At 27.9% G+C, this 20892-nt stretch overlaps 2 protein-coding genes across 5 annotated transcripts in view; one reads left to right on the top strand and one right to left on the bottom strand.

Annotated features, from left to right (window-relative positions):
• The window catches only part of LOC119602240 (E3 ubiquitin-protein ligase highwire), an 82301-nt gene that overhangs the window by 49262 nt on the left and 12147 nt on the right, over positions 1-20892 (bottom strand). The gene's annotated exons all lie outside the window — the stretch shown is intronic.
• Positions 4562-20006, top strand: LOC119602242. Of its 4 annotated transcripts, none has more exons than XM_037953652.1 (7): positions 4562-4958; positions 13866-14190; positions 17505-17714; positions 18217-18384; positions 18870-19029; positions 19191-19322; positions 19383-20006. In XM_037953652.1, exons 2-7 carry the CDS (start codon positions 13948-13950, stop codon positions 19898-19900), a joined length of 1431 nt encoding a protein of 476 aa, XP_037809580.1. In that variant the 5' UTR covers positions 4562-4958; positions 13866-13947; the 3' UTR covers positions 19901-20006. The 4 variants fall into 4 exon arrangements, with proteins under 4 accessions (XP_037809580.1, XP_037809579.1, XP_037809581.1 ...); XM_037953651.1 differs by having other exon boundaries at positions 4562-4946; XM_037953653.1 differs by having other exon boundaries at positions 4562-4777.

Consider the following 20892-nt stretch of genomic DNA (forward strand, 5'->3'; position numbering starts at 1 on the left):
GACTAGACTATAGACTAGACTATAGACTAGACTATAAACTAGACTATAGACTAGACTATAGACTAGACTATAGACTAGACTATAGACTAGACTATAGACTAGACTATAGACTAGACTATAGACCTAGACTATAGACTAGACTATAGACTAGACTATAGACTAGACTATAGACTAGACTATAGACTAACTATAGACTAGACTATAGACTAGACTATAGACTAGACTATAGACTAGACTATAGACTAGACTATAGACTAGACTATAGACTAGACTATAGACTAGACTTAGACTAGACTATAGACTAGACTATAGACTATAGACTAGACTAGACTAGACTATAGACTAGACTATAGACTAGGACTATAGACTAGACTATAGACTAGACTATAGACTAGACTATAGACTAGACTATAGACTAGACTATAGACTAGACTAATAGACTAGACTATAGACTAGACTATAGACTAGACTATAGACTAGACTATAGACTAGACTATAGACTAGACTATAGACTAGACTATAGACTAGATAGACTAGACTATAGACTAGACTATAGACTAGACTATAGACTAGACTATAGACTAGACTATAGACTAGACTATAGACTAGACTATAGACTAGACTATAGACTAGACTATAGACTAGACTATAGACTAGACTATAGACTAGACTATAGACTAGACTATAGACTAGACTATAGACTAGACTATAGACTAGACTATAGACTAGACTATAGACTAGACTATAGACTAGACTATAGACTAGACTATAGACTAGACTATAGACTAGACTATAGACTAGACTATAGACTAGACTATAGACTAGACTATAGACTAGACTATAGACTAGACTATAGACTAGACTATAGACTAGACTATAGACTAGACTATAGACTAGACTATAGACTAGACTATAGACTAGACTATAGACTAGACTATAGACTAGACTATAGACTAGACTATAGACTAGACTACTAGACTAGACTATAGACTAGACTATAGACTAGACTATAGACTAGACTATAGACTAGACTATAGACTAGACTATAGACTAGACTATAGACTAGACTATAGACTAGACTATAGACTAGACTATAGACTAGACTATAGACTAGACTATAGACTAGACTATAGACTAGACTATAGACTAGACTATAGACTAGACTATAGACTAGACTATAGACTAGACTATAGAGACTATAGACTAGACTATAGACTAACTATAGACTAGACTATAGACTAGACTATAGACTAGACGATAGACTAGACTATAGACTAGACCTATAGACTAGACTATAGACAGACTATAGACCTAGACTATAGACTAGACTATAGACTAGACTAATAGACTAGACTATAGACTAGACTATAGACTAGACATAGACTAGACTATAGACTAGACTATAGACTAGACTATAGACTAGACTATAGACTAGACTATAGACTAGACTATAGACTAGACATAGACTAGACTATAGACTAGACTATAGACTAGACTATAGACTAGACTATAGACTAGACTATAGACTATTAGACTAGACTATAGACTAGACTATAGACTAGACTATAGACTAGACTATAGACTAGACTAGACTAGACTAGACTATAGACTAGACTATAGACTAGACTATAGACTAGACTATAGACTAGACTATAGACTAGACTATAGACTAGACTATAGACTAGACTATAGACTAGACTATAGACTAGACTATAGACTAGACTATAGACTAGACTATAGACTAGACTATAGACTAGACTATAGACTAGACTATAGACTAGACTATAGACTAGACTAGACTAGACTATAGACTAGACTATAGATTAGACTATAGACTAGACTATAGACAAGACCTTCCAATTAATCAATTTTAAAACCTATCAAAGCAATCATAACCTGTAAAATAACAGTTTAGACAGTTACAGTATAACAAGAGAGAGCTTAATCCATAATCTCTGTTAAATCTCTTAACAAGCTTTTATTTAAATACATAAAACCATGTTATCTTCAAAAATAAACATTTTTATTTAAACATTTCCCATAATACAATGGCTAAAGATTAACTTTTCAAAAAAAAAAAAAAAAAATACACCCAAAAACTATTACCTATTGACCCTAATTCACATGTCCGACTAAATAAGCGACTGTCAGACAATATAAACATTAGCATACGCATACGTTTATTACAATTTTGGACCGCATTATAATTAAATTAACATTAATTAACAATTTACACATTCACACAAATAAAACATTTTTCACATTTCCCCATTCATACGAGATATCGCGTATCCATTCATATAGAGTTTTTATTGTTTCTTTAATTCAATGAACTATAATAAAAACAACGAAAAAACATGTTTAAAAACACACACAAGCCCTTTTTAACACAACAGCACCCAAATAACAACAACAAAACACAAATGAAGATAAAACCGCAATAATAGCAGTTACATACTTTCCAATTCTTACTAGTGAGAGTACTAGTAAAGTACGCATTTTAAACATTGGACCCCAAAAACTTTACAAGTTTGTAGTACAAAAGTCTCCAACAAACACAACAATAACAACAGCAACATAAAAAATCATAAAAACCAAAAATAAAATGTAAACAAAACACAAAAATGGCAAAAACAATAAAAGAATGGAAATTGAAAGATAAAGAAAATAACAAAAGAAAAGAGTAAAAAAAAGAATCGAAATCTTTATAAATACCCGATTTGTTATGACTCTCTAAATATTGGATACCATGATAAAAAAGAGCTCAAAAAGTTAAAACGGTTTCAAATAAAATTCTGTACGTAAACAATCTGAGAGATACAGATAGCGAGACAGAGTGAAGGAAGAGCTTTTTAAGTTAGTAAAAAGTGTTGTCAATATTAAGTTAGAAAAAAAACGTTATTTTAGAACTTAATTTATGATAAGTCAACTTTACGACTTTTTGTATTTTATGAAAAATCGACTTTTTGAACGTTTGAGAGGAGGATTTATCGAAAATTTTCTTTAAAATAAAGAATTTATGAAAAATGTTTTTCAAAAGTATAGAATTTACTATTAAATCATTGTAGAACGAGAATTTTTTAAAATTTTTTATAGAACAATTTAAAAATATGACTTTTCGACTTTTAGCGTTTTATGAAAACTCGACTTTTTGTATTTTATAAAAAGACGAAGTTTTGAACTTTTTCCGACTTTTACACTTTATCCGACTTTTCCACTTTTATTTTCAAAATCGGTTCTTCGAGTCTATTCTTGATAGATAAACTTTGTTAGGACAAAAAAGTCGATTTTGAGAACCTTACATGGCAGAAGCCACAACCTTTATTCAATCAATTAGGTGTCAATATTGTAGCTATGCAGATGGAAGATCTGCGACATGGAATTGTCGACCTTATAACGTTTCCACAAACTAGTTGAGATGTCCATTGACATTAAGACACTTTTAAAAGTGGCATAGACCACCATGGACTCGTTGACACTTTTAATAGAGAAATGTATTGAAATATTCGACTAGTTTTTTTAGAAATAGAGAGTATTTTTCCCGGATAGATACGCTTCTCACTTTAGTACATGTTGCATTTTTGGATTTCTTTAAATGAGCGCTCTGTATAGAAGGCTTTTAACCGGACGCAGGGGTTTTAACCTCGGAACATCATATTCGCAAAATAAGGCTTTTTCTTGATAAGTACTATAGAAAGGCGACATTCCGACTTTCAGCAATTTATGGAAAGTCAATTTTGCGACTTTTTACAATTTTGCAAATATACACGCCTGGTACCAAATTGACACCAATTTTTTTAATAACATCCGTTGTCAAGTATATACATACGTACGACAACACTATGCAATGTTGACAACGTTGAGTTGTCAACCACGTTTGTTAACTTTTAGACAACGGATGTATATAAAATTTAGATTGCGACAACGAATTGTTGCAATGTATGTATATACTTGACAACGGATGTTATTAAAAAATTTGGTGTCGATTTGGAACCAGGCGTGTATATATTTTTTTCCCTCTGTGTAGAACTGTTTTTAATATAGAATTTTTGACTTTTTCCTACTTTTTGCGACTTACTTCGACTTTTATTTAGAAAATTGATTTCTCGAGTTTCTTTTTTACAAAAGAATCGACTTTATGACTTTGTCGAGTTCGACTTTTTAACAACTTTTAAGACTAAAAGTCTATTGTTGGATTGTTCGCAAGACGATTTTTAGAACCCTAGTTATAAATTTAGAAGCTAATTATATTACATTTGGTCCCTAGCCCCCCAAGAACCCACTTATAAGACCAGTTTCGTGTTAATTCCCTTTACTCTGAAAGCTTTTTTCTTCTACAGCAATAATTTAAATATACTGGAGCTTTTCCCATAATGCCAAATTAACAACACTTAGTTATACAAAGCTTTTATGTAGATCTAAATATGTAGATGTAGTGGGCAGTCCAAAACCCCCCTTTAACCGTCACACACACACACACACACATACAAACATAGAAGCAGATACAATCTGCGCGCTAACAGCGAAGACAACGACTACGACAACAAGTACAACTAACAGCAAGCACTAAACAAGTGATCAGTGTAGATTTAGACGTTTGCAAACGATCATTTATAGAACTGAAAAAAAAACACGAACAATTTTGTCAAATACGACAAAATACGGCGTTTAATAAAAGATCTAACGGAATAGAAAAAAAAAAAAAAAACATTTCGGAAAACATTTAAGTAGTAATTAAAATAAAATATTACAAAACGACAAGATTCTAACTGTGTCGGTACGTTTGACTTACAGACAAACTGTCTAAATAATAACAAATCAATGCGAATGTGAATGCCAACAACAAAACACGATCAGCAAAAAAAAAATTAAAAACTACATCCACGCTTTTGCAAAAAAAACCACAAAATATCGAGAGAAAAAAATTCATTATAATAATTTGGCATGTGAGTGTGCTGGTGTGTAAATAATTCATTTATATTGTTTGCCATTTTTGTTAAAAATATTTTACTAATTTAAATAAATTATAAAAATAAATAAAAAATCATTACAAGTTTTCCTATATTTTAGCTTTTCTAAAGCAAATAAAAATAATAATAAAATTTGCATTTGTGTTAAATTTTGCATGTCCAAAATTTCAAAAAAGCTTCTACAACGCGTCTACGTAATCGCCTAATTGTGTTTATGATCTCTGTGCGGTGGTAATCGCATTTAAATGTCAAATGTCTTTCTTTCTAATTAATAAAATAAAAAAAGTTTTCTATTCGCTATTAAATTAATACAACTACGTAATGAGCATGTAAATTTTTTTTTAAATAAAATTTTTAATTAAAAAGTAAATATTAAAAAAAACAGCAGCAGCAACAGCGGCAAATGTTTACAACAATTTGTCATTGGTTTTAATTATGCATATGAATTTTATAAATAATGTCTGAGTATGCGTGTGAATTATTGTATATTTAAATAAATTGCAAATTAAATTTGCTTTTTTGCGCTGTTCCATCCAATATATAATCTGGAGTGTGTATTTCAGAGTATTTGTAGAAAAAAAAAACTTAATAAAAATATCTGTTAATGCTTTCTTTTCAAGTGCAATCAAAAACGCAAATAAAAACCTTATAGGAAATTTATTTCATAACAAGAACGTTAATTAAAGTCGGCCAATTTTGGGCCGATAATAAAAAAATTCCGTAATATGATTTTTCTATATATGAATGTTATAATCTATTTATATTGCATTACGAAAGTGGAGCTTATATGTAATTTAAGTTCGATTAGAATCGAGTAGAACAAACTTCTTAAGAACTTTGTTTTATTTACGGAAGTGGACCTTATATGGGACTTATGTTCGATTAGAACCTTCTTAAGAACATTAAGTATAAGTGATTTTCCAAGAAGTTGCGACCAATTTTTGGTCAATTTATGCAAATTAAATCGAGTTCCGGGAGATGGTTTTTTTCTAGGGAAGCTATGTTCAACTACGGACAAAAACAAACAAAAATTTGAATGTTTCCTTCCTATTTACATATCTAGTTCTATGTATGTTAATTTTTCAAACTTTTATGGACTTTAATGTCCAATATCGGGGGACATTTTTAAAGTGCTTTATATAGATCAATTTCAGTCACTAATACAATAGAAGATCATTATCTTAAAACTTGTAATTTGTTGTTTAATTACAGACTGACATCGCGTGTATGTGTTGCAAACTCATTTTAACCCACCCGACTATAGCAGTGTAAATAAATATATGGCTCAAAGTTCGAATAATTACATCACATTCAAAATCGAGTAAATTCCCACAAATCTATACAAAGTACATGTATATAGTCTAGGTCCTTATTATATTCTAAGACGATCTATCGTCTACGGCCTAAACGGCAGCAGCTAGGAAGCTACATTTGTTTGATATTAAAAATAGGCAAAATCGATCGATCCACTTCAGAAATTAACTTTAACCTATAAAAAATCATAATTAAACCTAGAGGAGTTATAAGGTTGATTAACCAAATGCCTTATCGATAGCTGTCATCAAATTAGGTGTCGGAACCAGGAAACGGAACTAATCATATACTGATTATTTTGGGGGGTTTGAAAATCTCTGACAAACCTATAGATTTCTATTTTAATTTTAAGATAGAAATAGTTTTAGGAATCTCTTGGTGTATTTATTAATAATCATCGACCTATAGCGTTCGCTAATAATGAGTGATGGGCCTGGCCTATGTCGATTTCAAAATAAATATGGATCCTAAAATCTATATCAAAAATGTATTTCTTTGAGATACATTGGACGCTCGTGGCTCTTAAGTGTATTGTCACACACACCGAGAAGGTACTTTGTCGACCACAGGATGAGCTGATTAGACGACTCAACACCGCCCCATTGTGCTTTTTACACACCGATGGCAATTTTTGTACAAGTACTTTGCTCAAATACTCGAGCTAGCTAATTTCTGAACATCTGAGTCGGCAATAGCACCTAGAGACGTATTCGGTAGACCGAAACACGAATCCATCAAATAAGTTGAGCTCTTCTTCTTACTTATACTGAGAGAACACACTGTGGTAAATCTGTTATGAACAGAGTAAACCCTGAACATACCAGGACAAGGAAGGAAAATTCAACTGTATTATTAAGGTATCTTATACCTTTCATCCATCACGATTAAACCCAGCACACTTCTCATTCATTCGACATGCTCATAGAGAACAACATCCGCCACAATCACTATAGATACACGGGTATACGATCCCGTATTGTGTACACTTGATACCAACCCATTTATAACACTTAGTCCCACAGTCGCTCCTCTGAGGAGTATCTGTTGTCTCGGCATCAACGTATCCCGAATTATAAACTTTACGTGAACCCCGAGGGGAACTGTCCAATAATCTGAACAAAACAAAGTCCGAAACTCTGCTCTGTGGGCTACCGATTACCGTGGTACTATATTATATGGCTGCCTGGGTCAAATTATTCCAAGGAAAAGCTGAGGATACATTTGACACCACCAGTTTATAGATCCGGTAGATTAGAGGTACTGGTAACACCTTTTTTTCCCCGATTGCAATAACACCAAGATGGTCAAGATCATCAAGTTAACATGCCCCAGAGGAGGGGGAGTGTAGAAGCAATGTATAATTAGTTCCTAAAATCTAGTTCTCAGAAAACACTTTGGAAGTTCTTTAATATGACCAACAATGTTTCTAAAAACGACTAAAGCCGACAGCACTAGATCCAGAATTGCTGCTCAGCAGTGGGAAATCAAATTAAATTACTTTCGATTTCGTTAATATTTGAATTGTGATTATTTGAGGTGGCTTTTTTTTCAACAATTCAAAGCTGTTACAAATAATTCTCGGAATATTCGCGATAGAAATTTCAAATCAAATTAATTTACTTTCGTTCATATTTGAGTAGTGATTTTTTGTTAACAATTCAAAGCTGTTAAAAACAATTCACGGAATATTCGCGATAGAAATGTTTTTCCGGTTGAAGGGAAAAGGAAAGTTAGTAGAATTCTAGATTTGATATAGGATAAAGATGATTAAGTATAGTTTTCAATTAAAATGTTTTCATTTCATATAGAACTAAAGAAATAAATTCCCAGATTCCTTTCATTACATAAACAATCATAAAATAAAGAGCATTAATGGCGAAATATATTACCTTTCAACAGCTAAGACCAACGGGTGCAGCTAGTTTCTAATAAATCTTTTTATACAAAAGTATTTTTTTGTTCTAATATAAGTTTTAATTAAAAGATAAATATTTGTTAAAATACAATTAAGAAAATAGCTTAAGAAATGTGAAAGAATATTCAGATATAATACTGTAATTCCATATTAATTTCTAACCCATTCATATGCAAAATAACTTATGGCAAATTTAGTAATAAATACTTTTTACGTTATACAGACGTCCAACTACTTGTTTGGTATAAGTAGGCAAAGTGAGCTTTCATATAACTATAGCTGAAGTGTTTGTATCCGATCCCGTCTAGTGGTCTATCGGTCTGTCCATGTAGTATGCATATAAGCATGTATGATTTGTTTTTTTGTTTTTTGCAATTGTTACTGACTGCCATTTAAGGGGCGGAATTTACTGAGTACAATTCTCGTAATACTGGCACCAGTATCAACCATTTAGCCAGCCATCCATTCATCAGTAGTAATAAATATTTTTGTTACGAGAGTATGTTAAAAGTAAATAAATCTTTTTTTCTTACTTCTTACTTTATATTTGTTTATTCATTATTTTTTTTTTATTTTTTTTTTTCAACAATATTTTCCATTATTATATTTGTTTGTAGTTTTATCTGCCGTTTAACTAACAAACTTGACCTTACTACCAGTTTAAACTAGAGTTTACTTTTCATCAGTTTTTTTTCTTTTCAATCTTTTTGCTGTTTTTACAAATAAACAGACGAGAGTGAGAAATGTCTGTCTGTCGTACATTAATTGATCAAATAAAAATGTCATTGAAGTCGATCATCATGTTGGGTGTCTTTTGATTGTTGCCAACAAGATGCTGTCCGGAAAAGAGGCAACAACAACAAATTAAGAATAAAAATCAGTTTTGAAATCAAAACCAATTATTAGTTATACTACTATGCGTCCAAGTTTAATTATAATAAACCAAACCCAATATCAATAAAAAAATGTTGATATTTGCTTGATAAAATCAAAAAGAATTATGCATAATAAAATATTGAAAAATGAACCATTATTTATTTTGAGTTTTTGTAATAATAGCAAAAATTAAAAAAACGTTTTTTTTTACTATCGCTACTTAGTAATTAAATAAATATTTGTATAAATGAAAAATTATAAAATTTTTGCTGAATTATTAAAAATGTAAATATGAAATAGAAGCGTTTTTTTTAATTTATTTATAGCTGACATATGCAAAATTTTATTTAAATAATAAATACACTGAACATATTTTAATTTAACACAAAACACTTGACAAAATTTTTGCTAAAGTCTTCATCAGTAATAAATTTGTTAATTCAAAGTTAAACTAGAGCAATTTTCTGTTTAAGTAACAACATGATCAGCTTTCTATTTTGAAAATTTTAATGAAAAATCAAATTTCAAGTTCCAGTTTAAAAAAGTTTTAGATTAACTTTCAACTGAAAGAAATTTTTTTACAATTTTCCTATTGATCAAATTTCTGTTTAAGAAAAAACTTGATCAATATTCTATATAAAGAAGATCAATCAGAAAACTTCTGTTGAAGTAATAACATGATCAGTTTTCTATTTTGAAAATTTTAATGAAAAATCAAATTTCAAGTTTCAGTTTAAAGAAGTTTTAGATCAACTTTTAATTGAAAGAAATTTTTTTAAATTTTTTTCCAATTGAATTTGATCAATCTGTTTAAGGAAAAACTTGATTAATTTTCCGTTTAAAGAAGATCAATCAAAAAACTACACTGATTGATTTTCTGCTTAAAGAACATTTCTGTTTAAGTAAAAAAAATTATAAATTTTCTATTTAAAAGTGATCAATGAAAAAATTTTCAAAGATCAATCAAGATCTTGTTGAATTTTCTTTTTAAAGAAAAGCTTGATCAATTTTTTGCTTCAAGAAAAACTTGATCAAATTTCTATTTAAAAAAGATCAATCAGAATAATTCTGCTTAGAGAACATTTTTGCTAAGTTTTCTATTCAAAGAAAATATTTATAGATTTTCTGTTTAAGTAAAAATATGATAAATTTTCTATTTGTTAAAGATTAATTATCAATTTTCTACGTAAAGAAGATCTGTTTAAGGAAAACTGGATCAATTTTCTATTAAAAGATCTATGCAAAAATTACACTGATATATTTTCAGCTTAGAGAACATTTTGGATAAATTTTCTATTCAAAAAAGTTATTTATAGATTTTCTGTTTAAGGAAAAACTTGATCAATTTTCTATTTAAAAGATATCAATAAAAAAAGTCAATGATCAATTTTCTAGCTCTCTACTTCAAGAAAAATGTGATTAATTTTCTATTTAAAGAAATTCAATGAAAAAACTACACTGATCAATTTTCTACTCAAAGATTTTTTCTATTTAAAGAAGATATTTATAGATTTTCTGTTTAAGTAAAAACATGATAAATTTTCTATTTAAAAGAGAATTTAATGATCAAACTTGATCAATTATTTATTTAAAGAAAATCAATCAAAAAACTACAAGGATTCAGTTTTCTGCTTAAAGAACATATTTGATTCGTTTTCTATTTAAAGAAGATATTTTTAAAGAAAATGTTGAAAATTTTTTTATTTAAAGAAGATCTTGATGAATTTTCTGTTTAAAGGAAAGCTTGATCAATTGTTTAATTCAAGAAAAACTTGATCAATTTTCTATTTAAAGAACATTTTTAATAAATTTTCTATTCAAAAAAGATATTTATAGATTTTCTGTTTAATTAAAAACCTGATCATTTTTCTATTTAAAAGAGATCAATGAAAAAATGAATGATCAATATTCTGCCTAAAGAAAATATTAATAATTTTAACATTTAAAGAAGATCATTCTGTTTATAAAAGAACTTGATCAATTTTCTATTTAAAGAAGATCAGTCAAAAAACTACAATGATCAGTTTTCTGCTTAAAGAACATTTTTTGATTAATTTTCTATTTAGAAAAAAAAGAATTTTTTACAGAAAATTTTGATAATTTTTCTATTTAAAAAAGATCTTGATCAATTTTCTGTTTAAGAAAAACTTGATCAATTTTTTTACTTTAAGAAGAATTTAAAAATTATGATCATTGATCATTGAAAATAATATTTTTAATAAATTTTCTATTTGATGATCTAGGTCAGTTTTCATTTTCAATGTGATCTCGACCCATTTTCTGCTTAAATATTATGATCTTGAAAATTTTAATGCAAAATTCTTAATTTGTAAAAAATTATCTTTTTTATTTGCTGATCGATCAAACTTTATTGATCTATTTTCTGGGAAAATAATATTTTTAATAAATTTTCTATTTGCTGATCTTGGTCAATTTTTTATTTTCAATGTGATCTCGACCCATTTTCTGATTAAATATTATGATCTTAAGAAATTTAATTTAAAAATTCATAATTTGTAAAATATTTTCATTTCTGTTTAATGATCTTGGTCAATTTTCTATTAAATGTAATCTCGAACCATTTTCTGATTGAAAATTTTGATTTTAAAAATTTTAATTGCAAACTTCTCAATTTTTAAAATGTTTTCTTATGGAAAGTTTTTTATGCCAGTGAAATTTATACTTTTAGTACTAATAGTTTCATAAATTTTTTTTTAGATTTACATTTAAATATATTTCTCTCTGCAGTGAAGATTTTAATGTTTATCTAATTTAATCCTGAGATATGAAATATAATTTAAAATTTTTTAAGTTTTAAGATAAAAAAACTTTTGTGTTCATAAATAATTGAAGTAACAAAATAAATTTAATACTATTTAAGAAAGTTTTGATTAATTTTATATTTATAGAAATCACTTACAGAATCACTTTCTGAGTTCATTAAGACATGTCCGTCCGTCCGTCTATCCTGCTGGCTGGCTGTCCATGTAAACCTTGTGGGAAGCGATGCCTATTGAAAATGGTTGAAATCGGTCCATTATTTCACCTAGCCCCCATACAACCTTATCTTCAGATTTAGGGGTTTTAACTCATGACTACGTCAAATATACTACAAAATTGGCACAACTAAGTTCTATCTAGGCATAAATGACCATGCCAATTTTTATAATGATCGGCCGTCGTTTGACCCTAACCCGCATACAAACCCCCCTTTAAAACATAACTTAAACGTCCAAAAATTTACTTATAACCATTAGTATCGCGATGAAGTTCAGCACAACTAACCTTTATATAAAATTACGCACCTCTTCCCAATTTCTTGAGGATCGGCCCATATTTGACCCTAACTCCCATATAAAGGCTCTTTTAGAAATTTAGTTTTGCATCAATAAATTGCTTAAATACATCGGAATTAAGGTAAAAATTCAATATAAAAGTTTATTTATGAAAAATAAATCATTTTTAAAATATACCCATAGTGTAGGGTATCATATAGTCGGTCATGTCCGACTATACTTTCCTAATTGTTTTATTTAGAAATGATTTTGTTCAATTTTATGTTTAAAGAGATCTTGAAGAAAATCTTTACCAAAGAATATCTTCATCAGTTTTCCATTTTTAAGGAGATCTCGAGCAGTTAAAGAAAATCTTGATCAATTTCCTATTTGAAGATGATCTTGGATAATTTTCTATTTAAAGGAAATTGTGATAAGTTTTTCGATTAAATAACATGTTGAGAACGATTTTGTTAAATTTCTTTAAAGATCTTCATAATTTTTTTTTTTTTTTTTTCGTTAAAAAAAATTATGATCAATATTTTATTTAAAGAAAATCTTGACCAGATTGAATGAATATCTTGATCAGTTTACTATGTTAAGAAAATCCTGAGCAGATTTTTTGATCATTATTCTATTTAAAGAAAATATGAAATAATATTATTTTAAAAAGTATATTGATGAGTTTTTTTTAAAGAAGATCGTGATCAAATAGTTCATGATCAATATTCTATATTAAGAAAATTTTGATAAATTTTCTATTTAATTTATTTTTTGAAAACATTGCGTAGAGATTAAAGTTAAGAGCAAAATATTGTGACAATTCACCTTTCTAAAGGAGAAACGAAATTTCGAAATCTTTCAACCCTTTTTTTAATCAAATTTATATTATGAATAATAAAATAAAGAGGTAAATTTTCATTCCTAGAAATTCTAATCGTAATTTGATCTAAAATGTTCTCCTTACAAAATAAAAAATATTAAAATATTTTCATTATTTGTCACAAAAATATTAAGCGTAAAGCAGTAAAAATGATTCATAAGCAATAGTTAAAAAAAAATATGAATACATACATATGTACATTCTTATCTAAAAGTTAGATAAAGACCACAACTCCTACATGAACACAAACTTAATAAAGAAAAAACCTCAACTGATAAGATAAACAAACATCTGTTGGAACATTAAGATATGGGAAACAATAGGGAAAGGGGACTGGGCACTGTGACAAATGAAATTTATTTCAGTAAATCTACACAAGTACCTAGAGTAATAATTATTTCAAAACTCGGAGATATGAAATTATAAATGTAATTGTATAAATTTCCAAATGTAGGCGAATGAACGTGAAGGCATAGTATAAACCGCAACTGTCAGTCTAAATGTCAACGTTTGTGTTTAAAAAAAGAAAATACATTTTATTAAAATAACAACCTTAACTTAATTAAAATATCTATTAAAAAAAAGAATTTTATTAAATTAATTTAATAATTTGCATTTTTGACCATTTACAGTGACACCATAGTTCTCTATAATTCGTTTTCGTTATTGTAAAATGTAAAAAAAATATCACATGGATTGTGTAAATAATGCAAAATGCCAACAACGATAAAACAAACCAACAAAAACGTTAAGTTAACAACGATATGTCATTCAAATATTTCTTCCATAATTGGTGCAGTGATTCTAATATTATTATGGCAAGGATGTCATCATCATGTAGCAGCAGCTGCCGCCAAAAATGGTTATTATGTTAATCAGGAGGATCTACAAGAAGTCAATGTAACCTGCATACCATTTGATACACAATTTACATGTGATTGTCACAATGTTGAGAGGGTAAGTGTGAAATAAAGTTTAAATGAGAACTCGTTTCAAGAGAACAAGAAATAAATTTAAGATTTTCCTTTAAAAGATCATGTGGATCACCGATCGCTTTGCATTGCATTTATGCAAATAACATATAAACTTTGATTAACTAAAAATCTAATCAGTTTTGAGAAAAAACATGTTTGATCATGATTTCATAAAAAGAAATTGATCACTTTACCACAAAAAGACCAGATTGATCAATTATTTTATTGGAAAAAGATCTTAATAATATTTTTATACAAAAAAAGATCTTAAATACTATTCTGTTTACAGAAGATCTTCGGCTATGCCGAATTTCATATAATCATCAAACCATTTCATATAATCATCATAACCATCAAAATATATGTAATATATTTCAAGTGAATTTCGAAAAGTGGTCCTATACGATACGAATCGATCCTTTTGTTATTTATTATCACAATTTACTCATTTATTCTAAATTTTAATTTGACAGAGAGATTTTAATTCCGATAAAACTTGTTCATATTCAATTTCGTCGCTGTACTGGCATTTTGAAACGAGTTATGAGCGTTAAAGTCATTTTCTGAAGGGGACCTTATATTAGGGTTCCTTATGTTAGGGTTCGCTCCTCATAAAATTTGACAGACAGATTTTAATTCTGATAAAACTTGTTTATGTCCAATTTCGTCGCTGTACTGGTATTTTGACGCGAGTTAGGAGCGTTAAAGTAATTTTTTCAAGGGGACCTTATATGAGAGGTAGGGTCAATCATTGACCGATCCTCATAAAATTTGACAGAGAGATTTCAGTTCCAATAAAACTTGTTTATGTCGAATTTCGTTGCTGTACTGGCATTTTGAAGCGAGTTATAAGTGTTATAGTAATTTTCTGAAGGGGACCTTATATGGGGTCTAGGTGAAATCGTGGACCAAACAAACTGCATGAAAGTGTTTATGCAAAATTTCAGCTCTCTAGCTTATCCCGTGTTTTCAACAGACAGACAGACGGACGGACATGGCTAGATCGTTATAGAATCCTATAAGGACCCAGAATATATATACTTTTATGGGTCTTAGACCAATATTTCGATGTGTTACAAACGGAATGACAAAAACAATATACCCCCCATCCTTTTTGATGGTGGGTATACAAATGGTATTGATCTACATATCTCCAATTTAAAGAACGTATTGATCTATTCTCTGTTTAAAGAAAATTTTGATAAATTTTTAATTAAAAATTTTAATTGAAATATATTTTTCTATTTATTTAAAACAAATTTAGATCAGTTTTATATCCATTAAAAAGAAACCCTTGATCAGTTTTCATTTTTAAGGAGATCTTGAGCAATTTTCTTGGAAAGTTGAGAATTATCCTGTATCCAGTTTTCTTGATAATTATTCTATTTATAGAAAATCTTGATGAATTTTTTTATTTGAAACTGATCTTGGACAATTTTCTTTTTAAACAAAATATTGATAAATATTCTGATTTCTTTAAAGATCTTGATACTTTTTTTTTTGTTTAAAAAACATTTTGATCAATATCTTATTTACAGAAAATCTTAACCAGATTGAATGAATATCTTGATCAGTTTTTAACCTTTAAGAAAATCCTTAGCAGAATTCTTGATCCATTATTCTATTTAAAGAAAATATTGATTAATATTCTTGTAAAAAGTATATTGATTAGTTAAAAAAAGAGATCGTGATCAAATATATCTTGATCAATTTACTGCTTCCATAAGATCTTGATCCAAATTCAATTTAAAGAAACTTTTGATCAATGTTCTGATTAAAGAAGATCTTGATAAATTTTCTATTAAAAAAGTTTTTGCTCGGTTTAAACTTTAGAATGAACATAATCATTATTCCATTTAACAAAAATCATGATCAATTTTCTGTTTTAACCGATCTTGTGGTATATTCTATTTATATAAAATATTTACCAAATATCTATTAAAAGAAGACCTTGATCAATATTCGATTTGAAGAAAATTTTATAATTATATATTTTTTAAGTAGATCGTGATCAAAACGATCTTGATGAATATTTTATTTAAAGAAAATTATGATAAATTTCGCATTAAAGGAAGATTTTCATAAACAAAATCTTGGCCAATCTTCTATTTAAATAAGATCTTGATAAATTTTGCTAAAGATTGTGATCAAAGGGATCTATTCAATATTTTTCAATTAAAAGTAAATTTTTATTAGTTTTTTAAGATGATCGTAATCAAAAAGATCTTGATTAATATTTTATTTAAAGAAATTATAATAAATTTCCCATTAAAGGAAGATTTTCATAAATTTTCTTTTTAAACAAGATCTTAATCAGTCTTCTGTTTAAATAAGATCTTGACCAATAATCTATTTAAAGGAAATCTTTTAAAAGATGATTTTTATCAGTTTTCTATTAAAAAAAGAGTTTGATAAGAGATTTTTATCAGTCTTTTAAGAAGATTGTTATCAAAGAGATATTGATTAATATTTAATTTAAACAAATTATGATAAATTTTTCAGCTTTTCATAAATTTTCTATTTAAACAAGATATTGATCAATCTTCTGTTTAAATAAGATCTTGATCACTATTCTATTTATAGAAAATATAGGTATATGTTCCTTTAAAAGAAAATTTTCATCAGTTTTCTATTAGAATAAGATTTTGTCAGTTTTTTTTAAGATTGTGATCAAAGAGGTCTTGATCAATATTCTATTTAAAGAAAATTATGACAAATTTTCTATTTTAAGAAAAATTTTATCACCTTTTTAAGAAGATCGTGATCAAAGAGATCTTGATTAATATTTTATTTAAAAAAATATGATAAATTTCCCAATAAAGGAAGATTTTCATAAATGTTATATTTAATCAAGATCTTGATCAATCTTCTGCTTATATAAGATCCTGATCAATAATCTATTTAAAGAAAATTTGTGTATATTATCTATTTAGAAGATGATTTTTTATAAATTTTCTCTTAAAATAAGATTTTGATAAGTTTCTTTAAATGATCGTGATCAAAGAGATCTTGATCGATGATTCTGTTTAAATAATATCCGAATCTTTCTTCGAAACTTTCTTTATTGAACGCTTTAGTGCCTTTTTTAAACAAAATTTCGATACATTTTTAGGTTTTAGAAAATTGTAATACACTTATACACTAAAAAAGGATCTTGATCTATTTTTTATTTAAAGGAAATTTATCTGTATGAGAGAGTTATTGTTTAAAAAAATTTACTTTTATTAAAACACAATATTAAATTGTGTTATACTTATTTTTATAAAATATTTAAAACGTAATTTAATTTCTTTTCAGCACTTATTTCTACCCCACCTAATTGGTTCAGCATTTCAAATGGAAATACGCAATTGTAAATCTTTAACAATTAATTCTAATGCTTTAGAAGAAACTCAGGGTTTGCGTAAAATTACCTTTAAAAATGTTGAAAATTTAGTATTGAATAAATATGCTTTATCGTTTCCACTCTATAGCAGTAGTACACCTTTAATAATAGCTTTCGAAAAGGTAAGTTATAAGACAATTCCAAATATTAAAAATTCTTAAATATTTATAACAAAGAAAGTATTGAAAATTTCATCCGCTTTAGTTTTGTTTTAATTTATTAAGAAAGAATCTTAGATTTAAAACACGTTTGTTATAGAGCAAGTGATGTCAAATAGACTTTGCTTAAGTGATGCAACTGCACTTGCTATTAAACCCTGTTTCAGTCCCCCTAGTCTCTGGTGCCAGGAATGCCAGCAACAAGTGTTAATTAAGTGCAAGTTTTACTACATTTCTTTTTTTTTTGAGAAATTATGAAAAATATAAGAAAATATTGACTCAATTAAAACGTCATACAAATGTTTGCTTTCATTATATAGAAAGACGAGGGCGTAAAGTTAAATTTTTATTTATGACAGAATTTTAATTGAATTACTTGATTTGTAGAACTTTATATAGAACTCGTTGCAAATTTACTATATATATGTATGTATGTCATGTTTTATATGGCTTTTCTCTATTCCAGGTTAAAGTTAAACTTATAGATTCACATGCCATTAATGGTCAAATCGAAGAAATCACATTTGTTGACAGTTCTATTGAGACCATAAATCCATTTGGTTTTACCATATTGAAATCAAATGCTTTGCTGCTTAAAATGGAAAATGTACAAATAAATAGAATTGAATCACAGGTAAAGTTATTATTTTATTACTATTAGTTTATTGTGATTATTATGCAATACATTGAGTATGTGTATACAGTTGGTGGCGGAGAAAAAGGCCGAGTAAAAGTAAATAATTTAATAAATGTGTCTAGATATTGTTTTCCTTGTTTTAAATTATTACTCTGGTCAAGCAAGAGTTTAAAGTAATAATTATAATAAAAAGTAATTGTCGAACGTTTAAAATTACTCTACAGGAAAGGTAACTAGCCCCGTAACTAGTTCTTTGGGGACAGTTCTAATCAACATGTTGACTTTATCTTGTCAATTAAATCATTTGAAAGGTCTTATGCCAAACTTAAATTCAAATTTATTAATCACTTTTATAGCATACTCTATTAAAAACCCCATGATTTTTAAAAGATACTATATAGTATATCACTAACTGTAGCCTACTCACACGTTATTATTTTAATAAATTATTTTTTTTTATTATTTATTTTACTCTTTTACAGGCTTTCAAAAAGTTTGTGGTGGAAAAGATTGATTTACAAAATTGTGTCTTTTTATCAAATGTGCCATCGAAAGCTTTCTATGATGTGGAAGTTTCACATTTATTACTATTAAATAATCTTAGATTTAGAGAAGTCCATTCAAGGGCATTTTCATTTAAATGTAAGTAAATTTATAACATACAATCAATTTTCTATTTAAGAGTTTATTTAAAGATTCTGGTAAAAAATTCAAACAGTTTGACATTCCTAGAGAATATTGATCAATTTTCTTTATTAAAGAAAACTTTCATCAAATATTTATAATCCTTAATTCATTTCCAGTGATCTCCAAATTAATTATAGCCAATAATTTTTTCGAAAGTGTAGATGCCGAATGGCTGGAGGTTTATGTTAAAGAGAGCTCAATTATTAGAGATAATTATTTTGGCAATACAAGTCAAATAGCTTTTAAGGGTAAGTTACTTTCACCCTCTCACTTTCAACAAAATTTTACAAAATATCTCTCTTCCACAGGCATTATGGTACATCGTGACTATGTTGGGAGTGAAAAGTTAGAGTTGCGTTTTAGCAACAATACCATACATTTTCCTCATACCGTACAACCACTCGATTTCAATGAGAAATTTACTTTAAACCTTAAACAATTAAACTATGATAATTCCTATTCCTGTCATGAAATCGATTATGAACAAAAGCCACCCAAAGCTAAAGAGCAATTCTTTCAACATTTTAAAGATTTTATATATTTTAAACAAAATTATAATACAAATCCTCATGAAGAGTATAGAGTTTTAAGTAAAATTATTGATACAGATTGTCAACAGCATTCGTATTGGTTGTATATAGTAATCGGTGTAATAAGTTTAATAATTATTATAGCCATTATAGCCACAGTAGTATGTTTATATATGGCTAAGAAACGTAAAGCTAAAAGAAAAATGGATATTATACAACCGGAACCGAGAACCTATAAAGAAACACAAATAGTTTATCAAATCGAAAATGCGGGACTATTGAAGACTGACTTTTAATTACAAATTAAACATAAACCGAAATCTAGAAATAACAACACCTTTTACTCCTCATTAAAGATGCTAGAGAACACCGTAATTCCACCAAATATTTAATTTAAAAAAAGAAAGAAACATAAATGTATTGTAATAGTTGTAAAATGTATGAAAGCCAAATTATTTTTGTTTTTAATTGTTAAAAAATATGTAAATTTATATAATACCTACCTATAGTTTTTATTATTATTTATGTTATAAAAAATATTTAATATCATATATGTAAATATAATAAGTTGTATATTAATAAAATATATTAAAAATTTTAAACTAAACTACAATATGGTCCTTCGAACCTAAAAGCTTGAGTTTATATGTTTTTAATATTATGTTATAGTTAAAGGAGATCTTGATCAATTTTCTATTCAAATAAGATGAGATATTATGCATTTGTACTGATGTTTGTAATACCCAAAAATATTGGTCCTACACCCACCTTAAAGTATAACAATCGGCTCAGAAACACTTTCTGATTCGATTATGCCCATGTTAACCTTGTGTGCACGCTACAGCTCGCAATTTTCAACATAATTTGATGAAATTTGAAACCCAAGGTCGAAGCCTAGCCCCCATACAGCCGTAATAGGTTTTGACAACAAATTGTTAAAATATTTCGGAATTAAGGGAATAAACATCTTACTTAAGGTATACGTTTTAAACAAAAAACCTTTCAGGGCTTACGGCTTTTGAAAATATAAACTGATAAACAGTTTGTTTTGTAGAGTTGTTGTTACCGTTTGACCCAACATTTTAGTACAAGGAAAGTTTGAGACACTTAGGCCCGTTAACTCCAACTCCGGTTATAGTTGAACCGGTAGATATTCTGCCGGTTAGAATAATTTTTGTATGAAAACTGTCACTTTAACCATACGATAAAATATAATCAAACATTGCAATAATGGGGGTAAAACTCGACATAAGATCTTCATGATATCAGTTTTAATAACGATCAATTG

This window comes from Lucilia sericata, unplaced genomic scaffold (assembly GCF_015586225.1).
Source record: "Lucilia sericata isolate MDLA Ls3-8-SP2 unplaced genomic scaffold, ASM1558622v1 Contig000216F_arrow, whole genome shotgun sequence".
NCBI lineage: Eukaryota > Metazoa > Arthropoda > Insecta > Diptera > Calliphoridae > Lucilia > Lucilia sericata.